The sequence below is a fragment of the Erpetoichthys calabaricus genome, chromosome 15 (genome assembly GCF_900747795.2).
Source record: "Erpetoichthys calabaricus chromosome 15, fErpCal1.3, whole genome shotgun sequence".
Taxonomy (NCBI): domain Eukaryota; kingdom Metazoa; phylum Chordata; class Cladistia; order Polypteriformes; family Polypteridae; genus Erpetoichthys; species Erpetoichthys calabaricus.
The window spans coordinates 103,129,679-103,140,673 of NC_041408.2; the positions used below are offsets into that span (position 1 = coordinate 103,129,679).

The window sequence follows — 10,995 nt, forward strand, 5'->3', positions numbered from 1 at the left end:
TTCTCTACTAAGTACACAGTTATGCAGTGTAAAGATTTACAGAAGACATTAACTTTGAACATTAACAATTGCTGAACTGTTCAATTTGTATCTAAGTCGTTTTGCATAGGTCAGTAAATCCTTATCTTCTAAACTGTATTCAATGGTAGCAAATTAACATTTGTTTTCAAACAAATCCCAAACCAGTTGAGGGACAGTAAAAAACTAGCAAGCCTCCAAAAACAAAACTTAGAAAGTTAATCCATTTGTAATTTGAGTAACTACAAAGCTATAGCAGCCACTGGACTTTAACCTCTTCCCCCAGATGTAGACAAGTTGCTGTAACAGCCATGTGGTTACCGAATGCGACACTGTCAAAAGGGTGCAGTTAGCAATGCATGAACTCCAATTATAAGATGCAGATAGATTACCACCTCTGCTGCTTCCTGCAGTCCTGACTTGTACAAAAACTGGTGCAATGAACAAGACAAATGGTTTAAAAGTGGAGTAAAAAGTAAAGGTTTGTTACACCACCGAGCACAAATTCCCTCATGATTTGCGACATGACATGGTACACAACCTATTCTATTTAAATGATAGCAGGCAAGTGATGTCGACAATAGTTACTCCAAAAAGTGTACTCAATTATATGCAACAATACAAAAAAAATGAATGCTCTAGGATTTACTACCAACACTAGTGCACAAAGGAAAATTCTCTTTGGTGGAAACATCAATTTATGGGTTGTATGTATACTGGGCATTCTTGGACAAAGACAATGCCAGAAAACTTATGTCAGAAGCCACAAAAATTTACTGTAGCTATACATTTAAAAGTAAAAAGCTGGACACAAACTGCAACTTTTATAGGAAGTTCAGGAATCATCTTATGCAATTATAAAATTTTGAACATGCACACAAGTAGCTTTTATAATGCAAAAGATTCCAAACAGATTAAAAACGGTCCTACCACCAACCTTAATTTGAAGTTCTACTTTAAAAATGTGTAGAACTCCAAACTACTTGCTCATCTGGAAAGCTTTAAGAATCCATCTTCAGAAAGGAGACCCCATTTTGAACAGAAATGTTAATGCCTTGAATTTATCACCCATCTGCCCAACTCAAATGTGGGCTACCACTCAATACCACCCAACAATTAAATTTACAATAAACTGCTAAATTACTCAATTTTGTGCTTAACATGTTAGTTTATTAAAAGTTTTGGATACCTGGAAATTTTATCCATTAAGCACATTTACCACTGCATGTCAGATCACATTTAAAAGCACTGGTCCAGCCCAATCCTGATAAAGCTGGTCAACTCTTGCTGATGGAATGTACTGGGTTATTTGTACATTAAAAAAATATGGGAAGTTACATCTCTTTACAAGACAAGGTCAATGACTGAATTTGTGCACAGCAAAAACTTGTCACAGACCCAGTTTAAACTAAATGCAACAAAAAGCAGGGCAAGTTTTCAGTTTTATTGGAAAACAAAAATATACAACTTGGAATGGATTATTTGAGGCATGTTTATGCCACAACAGTTTAAGAAGGAAAACAAGTGGCTAAACAAGTTTTAAAAGCAGAGTCAAAACTGAACAAGGAGTTATCAAACAGGACAGCAAATACAAAAAGTAAGTGTACGAGTACCTGGATGATACACCCGTTTTTGCAATAGTGCAATGCGGAGAAATTTTATATATACTTTGTCCATTGTCCATGCAGAGTTATTACTCCACATTAGGTGTTTACATGCCAACATTGTTGCCAAGTGACATCCAGCTATGACAGATATGGGGAGATGTTTCACTTGAAGTTTGTGGCAAGGTTGCTGGGCAGAGCGATTAGTCAGTTGCACTTCTAGACCAAGCCACATACAACTGCTGACTTGATCTGAACAAGCCTGGACTTGATACGCTGGCAGCAGGGCGGGGTGGGGCAAGAGATGAGGACTTCAACCCTAGAAATACTGTACATGCATTCCTTTGGACAGCAGGGGAATAAACATTTTACAGATAAATTACAAACAAAGAAAAAGGCAAATAAACAAATTTATACAAGTTTATATACACACAATGCCTTCACTTCGCCGTCATCATCTGTACAAATTCTATGGAGAGAGAGGAGAAAGAAAGAAGTCCGTCAATCTTAATGTCTTAATTATTGGTTAAATGAAAGCATCTGTTCAATTAAGAAAGTGTAATGTCAATGTATTACTTTGAACATACATACATTCTGAACTTTAATACCATATAGGCACAACCACAACAGAACTTAATTGACCCACAATTGGTATTGTGCAAGATCACACACACATTTCCTACTTTGAAATTCCCTCCCCATTTTACACTATTTAATTTCAAGATCACAGGCAATCCCTCCTGCCAGCTGCACAGAGGTTATTGGGTTTTTTGGAGAGAAGAGACCCCAAACCATCTTGAACAAAACCCAGTAAGTCAGAGGCAGGTCACATCTATTTGTACAATGTAAACTTTTACTTCCCATTTTATATACACGTGGATATAGGAACAAACATCTGCAGATACAAAGAAAATGCTTACACTGTCATAGCCACACAACTATGTCAGAACCCAAGTATAACCAATCAGATTTGCCTAGAAATATTGCATGCAGGAAAATAGTAACTTAATCTAATGCCTTGTATACAATTAGATCATGTTATAGGATTATACATTCTTAAACATGAAATTGCCAAGTCAACATTTAATGCAGAATTGCAGGCAACTAGAACCAGTAAAGCACAATACCGAAACCAGTTTCTTTATACCTTCATAGTTGACTTGTCCATCACCGTCAATGTCTGCTTCCCTGATCATTTCATCCACTTCTTCATCCGTTAACTTTTCACCCAGATTTGTCATTACATGGCGAAGCTCAGCAGCACTGATGTAGCCATTACCATCCTTCCAAAAAAAGGAGGGTGTTAAAAGAACTAAGATTAGTAACCAACATTGAATTATACAAGACATGGTCTAAAACGTGACAATTACCTTTTTATCCATTATAACCACAAGAAACTGTTTTGACAGATACTAATAAATCACTCACCTTGTCAAATACACGGAATGCTTCTCTTATTTCCTCTTCACTGTCTGTATCCTTCATTTTTCGTGCCATCATTGTCAAAAACTCTGGGAAGTCAATCGTACCATTTCCTTGACACAAAAAAAAGAAAAAAAAAAAAAAAAACCCTGAGTAAATATATCCTTAAAACAGTGGATTCCTACTCAAAATATAAAAACCTCACCATCAGCATCAACTTCATTGATCATGTCCTGCAGTTCTGCTTCTGTAGGGTTTTGTCCCAGCGACCTCATTACTGTTCCCAACTCCTTGGTAGTGATGGTTCCATCACCATCCTTGTCAAATAGTGAGAAGGCCTCTTTAAATTCTGAAAGAAAACAGCCCAAGGTTACACCCTAAATACACAATATCAGCTACATGCAAATATTCTAGGTGCTGACAACAACTTCTGTCACTAATGTTAAAATGTGTTTCGACAAAGCTTTCAGTGCTTATCTGCAAAGGATTTGCATTTTGCTTTAGAAGCAAAAGAAACTAGAACTTTAAAACTGGCTTGGAAGGAGCAAAAGCCTTTCTGATTGTAAACTGCAAAAGAAAGATGATACTTGATTTACAAAGTTATAGGTTATGAGCTTTGATTTGATCAACCAGTTGATCAAACAGAACAGTCTTTGCTCAACTTACTCAGGAGAATCTAAAGTTATATTTCACTGACTACCTTTGCTTGCCCTAAAGGTAAACCTACAAGTTTAATAGAAGCAACACTTGAACTTGTCATATTAGTTGTAATAAGCAAAAACTACAAAATCTTTTAACAGGATGCAACCACACTAATCACATCTAAAAAAGTAATCCAAGACATATGCAGGTCCTCATACTAGAGCTGGCCAATTGTTAAATCTGATGTTACATGAATGGTTCACATTTATATCAGACACTTTAAAACTTGCAAACTTAAGGAGTGGGGCAAAGCAACAACCCTCCACAACTAACCTAGTAACATTAAATTAAAAGTTAACTGCATTAAATCCAGTCTGCCCACTCCTAAATGCTACTTGAATTTCATTCACAACACACTTATTGACATTGCTGTCATGTCTAAAAGCACAAGGCAAGAACAAGCACTTCTACAAATCTTCCTCCCTCCTTTGTTTATTTCCTGCTTTTCAGGGCCTCCTTGTCACTTGCTAACTTGCTCAACCACTATGATACAAATCAGTAATCAGCTACTACATTAAGTTAAACTAAAAGGAATACCCCTACACAAGGCCTTACTAGGGCCGGAACTTCCTAGTCTGAAGTTTAAAATGTTCATCCTTGTATGTATTAAATCTTTGAGCTTCGGTAAAAAGCCCAAAATGTTTTAATGAGGAAAAAGCACCACATCTAAAAATGTAAAACCGACTTATGAAATGAGTCTATGTACAAGCAATTTACCATTGTATCTTTGGGTAAACTGGTTTTGAATGGTACTTAGAATTTGGTGCTTTGCAAGTGATTTCCCCAATTGCTTTCTGAAACTACAGGAAGCCCACATTTTCTGTCAGGCAGCACACACCAATCTACCATTAAGTTTAAAACTCAAGTATAGCATCCACAAATGTACCTTTCAAAGCAGCAGCAACTTTAGTGGAAACCATGTGCAAATATGAATCTCAAAAGAAAAAAAATAGTCTCTAGTAAACTATTGCAATGAAGTAATCAAATACTTGAAATACACAAGTACTTTGGTACAAATGCTAAATGAAGGTAAGCTATACAGCTCAAGACTCTAAAATGTACCAAGTTCAATAAACCTGGCAAAAGGAAGAGGGGAAAAAAAAAAAAAAAAAAACTTACAAAAAAACACACAACATGGCTCAAAAACATTACCCTTATCAAAATTTTGCTAACCCCTCAAAGGACATTGTGCTGCAAGATTCAGAAAATGTTCTATGGATTACTAGAGACTCGAGTACAACAGCACTTCTTTGATGGTAAAAGCACATGGTTAAACCTGCATGGGGATGATATATAATTGACCAGTAAAATGTGAAAAGTTGAACGTTTAGCCTTTGATTGGGGGAAAAATGCAAACATATTACATGGTCATTTACCATTTTTCTGCCTCAAATCGATTACAATATAAACTTTATTTTTAAGGCAATGACTACAAAGTACGAAAACCTTGTTGTGTGTGGATGGGAGTACATTCCTGTATGCCTGTACAGAATGTCGAAAAAAAATTTATATTTCTAATGTTAGGATTTTGTGCTAAACACTGTTTTCTTCTATTACTTCACTGTGGGTTTGTCAGAAAAAACACCCTGAAAAGTTCACTCAGGTCAACAGGTCATCTACTGTATATCCATGTACGTCAGGACATTCACTTCAATTAAAAAGTGTGCAAATCCCATTTCCAATATGGTTTTTGAACAGAATATTGTTTTGCTATTCATCTCCAATGTTTTAATTCGACAAAACATGAAAGAAGGAGAACCAAAAATGGCCAACTATTGCTGGCAAAAGGAAACTATTTTACCAAAATTAATCCAGAGGGAGAAACAGTACAAAAGGAAATGCAAAAGCCACATGCCAGGCATGTTGTCCAAAAACAAGATTCCCGTTGGGATGCCTTCAGTATGGTGTACAGATATTCAGCATTTACACCATTTCTTCCAAGTTGCCTTCAGTCTAAACAGGTGCAGGATTAGCAACTGGAGAATGTTCCTTTGTAAGCCAACTTCTGACTCATGACCACTGAATCAAGGGTTCCTCTTTACCCTTTGATTAAGGTCTAGTTTAAAAAGTTCTGCACACAGCAGCTACAGTCTAAACCTAACACTTCTAAAAACAGGATTTTTATTTTTTTTTAACAGCAGCATCATACCATGTTAGAACTAGAACAGATAGCTCAGCATGGAAATGAGCCAACCCACCCACAGACCAGCAGCAAAAAAATCATCTAAACTCAAAACCCACACACAAAATTATATACGCCGACAAGGGCACTCTTTTTGCCCCATTTGCCTACATCTTAAGATTGTGTAAAATAGTTGATCAGAACAGGCATCTTAACACCATCCATTACTGCAAGTTTAAATTTCAGAGAGATTACTCAATTCATTCCTTCCATACACATTTGAGGCAAAATGCTTAATGGCCTTGTGATTGGACTAAAGCAGCAATAAAACATATGCACTCCTAAAAAAAAAAAAGGTACAAAATTTTCAATTTAGTTTGGAAAGTGAATGACTGACTAACACAGAAGAGAATAATCTCTAGAAGGCGGTGGGGTGGCTAAGGCACTGACTGCTTTAACCCCAGCACATCGTGCTCAACCCTCAACCTGACTTGAGTGACCCTGAATAATTCAATTAAACAGCTTCTGCAACTAGCCAAGAATACAAAGTAGTGGCAACTCTTGGCAATTGTTTTGCATTATACTACAGAAAGGTAGTATTAAACTAAATCCCTCCTCAATTTGCCATCTGTCAACTGGCATTGTACAATTAACTGCATAGACTTGCGCATAAACCATCTGTGTATTTTTAAGTAGGCTAACAGAATCTAAAGTGAACGGTCACTAGATGTTCATACTTCAGTAATTCAATTTTAACTATTTAAAAATTCCTGTATGGAACACACAAAAGGGCAAATATACATTTAAAATGCTACTCACCAGCAATCTGTTCCTCTGTTAGTTGATCAGCCTGCCAAAACAAAATAAAACGCGTTACTGGCAATACACGAAGCGCAACATTCAGTACTGCCGTTCCCAAATATTTAAGACACAAAACCAAAGTAGTATTTTAGAAAGTCACATTTGTAAGCCAAATAGTTCCAAAAAACACCCTAAAGAAGCTCTCTCCAAGTACATTCAGCAGTCAAAGTCTACAGAGAAATCTAGGTGAAAGGTAAACAAAGAATATTAAGTCACAACACTATCAAGAGAAAGACTTCCTTTATTTAAAGCAACGCTCCTCCTTTGCTGGTCGTCTCAAAAGCACCACGCCTTATTGCAGCAACTTGTGCATACAAAGATTCCTTTAATATCTAGGATGCCCACGGATTTACAGAACATTTACATTGCTGTAGGCAAGATAAGCCATCTAGTAAGATATACGTGAAACTCTAGCGTTATTTAATAATGGGGTGAAGAGAATTTCAACTGCAAACCAGGAATAATACGGCCTGAACAAAGTGTTGGGAACATCTTTTCAAAATGCGCTATAGTAGGCTGGGCCAAAGCACCTGGAAACACATGGAACGAATAACTTTCGGGGGCAAAGAAATGATGCGCCGAAAGTGTAAGCTGAAGCATACGCAGAACGAAAACCTATCAATTTAGCCATTACAGATAAAACCGCCTTACTTCCTGTTCACACCTTCAGAAACAAACGTCTGCTTTAGTCCAACGTATTAAAAATGCCGCAGCTAAATAAGAAAATGACATACAAGATTAACCCAAACATGTTTGAAGTAAGCTTCAATCGTTGACGTTAAAAAGCACGTTAATGTTGAAAATATGAGTATTTGCTTCGATAGTGATCTTTTAGGGTGGAGGGATACTTTAAAACATTACACCGATGACGGCCGAAAGATGCTTGTGTTACTTTTCTTCAAATAAACGATTACTACCGCAAGTTAATATAAATCACTAAGTGAAGCTGAGAAATAAGACTTCGATCAATGTACCGCGGGCATTCCACACCAAAAACGTTTCCAGATCATACCCCTATATTCCTATAAGTGAAGGGTGCATTAAAATTAAGTAAATAGCGTTAAACTGGAGAGATTTAATTTAACACGAGATATCGTAAAGTCCACAGCAAACGAGAGGAGCGCAAGTCATCCGAAAACCTTAAGAAACGCCGCAACTTCAGACCCGACTTGAACCCCATCCCCCTTATAAGGTTATTACTTGAGATAGGACTACCTTCTACTCAGGAAACAAGAGTCGGCCCAACCCTTTATTTCGAGAATGCAAAAATTACAACTATGAGGCTACACACGAACCGCAAGTGCATTTTTGGAGGAATTGACACGTTCCAACAGCTAAAACTCAGAAGACGGAACCCGCACACACAAATAAAGCCCATTGCGGCACTTCCTGTGTGATTTTGGGCTATACAAAAATAAACTGTATTGTATTGTATTGTAAATACAGGCTAATCGGAATCGCAACAGCAGTTGGGCATGTCGTTAGGAGCAAAAGCATGAAAGGCCTTGCAGTTGGTTGAAACGTTAAAGCAACACTTGTACGGATTTGTGTCTTTTAGCGTAGAAAACTCAATATATGCAAGTTTGCCGTCTCCACACTTGTAGGAGAATACGTCAAGCATTTTACAGCTAGTTGATTTTTTTTTAAAGAAAGCTTGAAACAAGAACCACTAACAAAACTCAAATATGCACCCTGAAGCACGAGCGAACAGAGCTCACTGACAGCGCTGCACATCAATGAGGAAGGTCTTTCTTTACACATGCACTATTGCGCGCACGTGAACTTCACCCGGGGGCCAGAAAGACAGTGTTTGACAACCAAATCTAAAATGAAGCCTAAGAACATATAAAATTATATTCTGACGAGGGTGTGAAAGCCAACCACACCAGCAGATAAAAAGAACAAAGAAACGAGCAAAAAAAAAAAAATCACACACCCGCATCGTGTCCGAATCACCTAGCGATCATCAAAAAATCCCATCAGACGTTTTCCTTAAGTTTCCAACCGTCCACCTGTATACGACCACCATCAAAAATAGAAACGACTTCCTTTTACTACTGCATCGCTAAACACGTATTTTGCCGAGATGAACTCGCTGGACACTTCCCGCCAAGAGTTACAGTAGATAGAATCGAGACAATCCTGCTAGATTACACAAAACCTGGCTCCCATCGTACCAGACGTCTCAAAGAAATTAGTAGAGGGGAGAGAAAGATAGGCATAGCACGTACCATCTTGCAACGCTGGTCTTACTCCGAGCGCGACACAAACCACAAACGCCAAGATCTCACACTTCCCGAGTGGAATGAAAACTGCCGGCGACCCGCCGTTTAACTCTCGCTCATAAACACCTCCCTCCACCCAAAATACATCCGCCAGATGGGCAGTGCTCCGAATCACAACTCTGTCCCGATCAGAGTAAAGCTGACATTTGCAGTTCGGTTGACAGATGGGGGGAGGGTGCAAATACAATCGTTGACGAAGGAAGAAAGGTGAAAGGGTGGACCCACTGCAGCACAGACCCAAAAAGAGGAACTATTTGAAACGGCGGAGGCGGACGGGTCGTGGCGCGCCATTGTCCGAACTCAGTTCGCTGATGCGCGGGAGGGGAGGGAGGAAATGGGCGAAGGAAGGGGGGCGACGGGGCACGTCGCACTCTGATTGGCGGCTTCCTACCTGCAATGCGTCACTCCCTTTGCACATGCACTCTGGCGACCGGAGCCTTCGTTTGAGCGGGTATGCGAGTGAGCGAGCGAGGTGCACTCTGCACACATTGTACAGTCGTTAGCAGCAACAAAATGCGCGTTTGCTGTTTGCAGAGTTTTGTTTGAATTTGTTGGGAGATAGCATGATTCGTCTGCGACAATGACATCTTAAGGCATTCACAACTCGTTATCATATTTTTTGTGCCCTGGAAAAATGCGAATAACAACGGATTCTTCCAGGTCTAACCTAACTAATTTTAATGCGTTTTAATATAGGGAGACAATCTGCCCGTGTACCCCAGAATTAGAATACTTTTTCCTGAAATCGCGTTAACTACTCTCTTCACCCATTCCTAACTAAAATTAAAATCCCTAGTGAAATTTAGTTTTTGTGATATTTTAATAGTCATTTGCAAGCAAAGCGCGAGGGTTCAAGTAGTTGGATGGCAGAATAATAGTATATTGGTAGTTGTTACTCATTGGCCTTATCAGTTCTCTTTGTGAACCCCATTTTTTGGCCTTACCGTTTTATCCAGCACTATAATGGTGGTACACTTAACGCTAGCGTTTATTAATAAACCTTCCCCATAATCCATTATAATCATCTGTACATAGAAAGAATATTAAGTTTTGCAGAACTCCTTTGGCAAGTCATCTTATGGGAAAGCCTTGCCGGTTCTGGATATGCAGGTCTTTCACAAGCTTCTGGAGACACCGGTATTAATAGTTTATTTGTATTACACAATTCCAAAAAATGCCATGGACATGAACGCTCAGTGACATCAGTTTCCTGCCATGCCCCGCTTTTCCTTGCAAAACCCTTTAAACAAAGCTGACAGTATACTTGTGCTACTTCTTTTGTGTGAACTGAAAATGCAAAGCTAGCCTCCTTACTACTTCTTTAAGGCTGCCATTGTTTAATTCAGTTTCGATGTTACCAGTTTTCTGTATTTCTAATCATACTGCTAGCAGCAGCTTTTAGACTAGATGTTCAGTTGTGGACTGAGACTCCACCTCTCTTCTTCTACATTCTGAAGCTGTCTTTGGTACTATTCAGTTGGTGTGGCAAAGTAATTAGAGGGCCTGCCTCTTAGCTCTGTAATTACCGGTTTAAATTTTGCCCTGGGGTTTGTCTGCACTCAGTTTGCATGTTCTAGTGTCTACTTGGGTTTACTTTTAACATTCTTACTAGGTTAGCTGGCAGCTGTAAATTAGCTAAGGCTCCAGTGCCATCTTACCAGCATCATAGACACCTGGCAAAGTAGTGTGCTGGGGCCCCTGTTTTGATAACAAAACAGAAACATACATAGGCATCAGAAACGTTGTGGGCCCCTGTGCTCCTGGGGACTACTGCCAGTGCCCTTTGTGCCCATATATTAAGACAGCCGTGAGCCAAGCATGAGTAAATGTGAGTGTCCGTGTGCCTGTGTGAGTATACTCAAGACATTCTCTCCAAGGTTGGTTCCCACCCTGCATCCATTGTTACTAGGTTCTCTGTGACTGTGAACAGCATAAGTGGGATTGATAATGAAATAGGAACTGCTTTCTTTTTATCACTGTC

The 10,995-nt window shown here is 38.9% G+C and overlaps 1 protein-coding gene across 1 annotated transcript; it reads right to left on the minus strand.

The window, feature by feature from the left end:
• Positions 1–1,448: 1,448 nt before the first annotated feature.
• Positions 1,449–9,126, minus strand: calm2a (calmodulin 2a (phosphorylase kinase, delta)). Its single transcript, XM_028820314.2, has 6 exons — positions 8,961–9,126; positions 6,688–6,718; positions 3,250–3,393; positions 3,051–3,157; positions 2,770–2,905; positions 1,449–2,091 (listed from the first exon to the last, which is right to left on the minus strand). Exons 1-6 carry the CDS (start codon positions 8,961–8,963, stop codon positions 2,063–2,065), a joined length of 450 nt encoding a protein of 149 aa, XP_028676147.1. The 5' UTR covers positions 8,964–9,126; the 3' UTR covers positions 1,449–2,062.
• Positions 9,127–10,995: the final 1,869 nt, after the last annotated feature.

What these genes read in the sequence shown, in the direction of transcription:
- calm2a (XM_028820314.2), bottom strand. An exon ending in AACAGAGGAACAGATTGCTG is followed by an intron (nt 3,394 to 6,687) that starts GTGAGTAGCATT and finishes GTTTTCTTTCAG; the next exon opens with AATTTAAAGAGGCCTTCTCA. An exon ending in TGGACAAGTCAACTATGAAG is followed by an intron (nt 2,092 to 2,769) that starts GTATAAAGAAAC and finishes CTCTCTCCATAG; the next exon opens with AATTTGTACAGATGATGACG.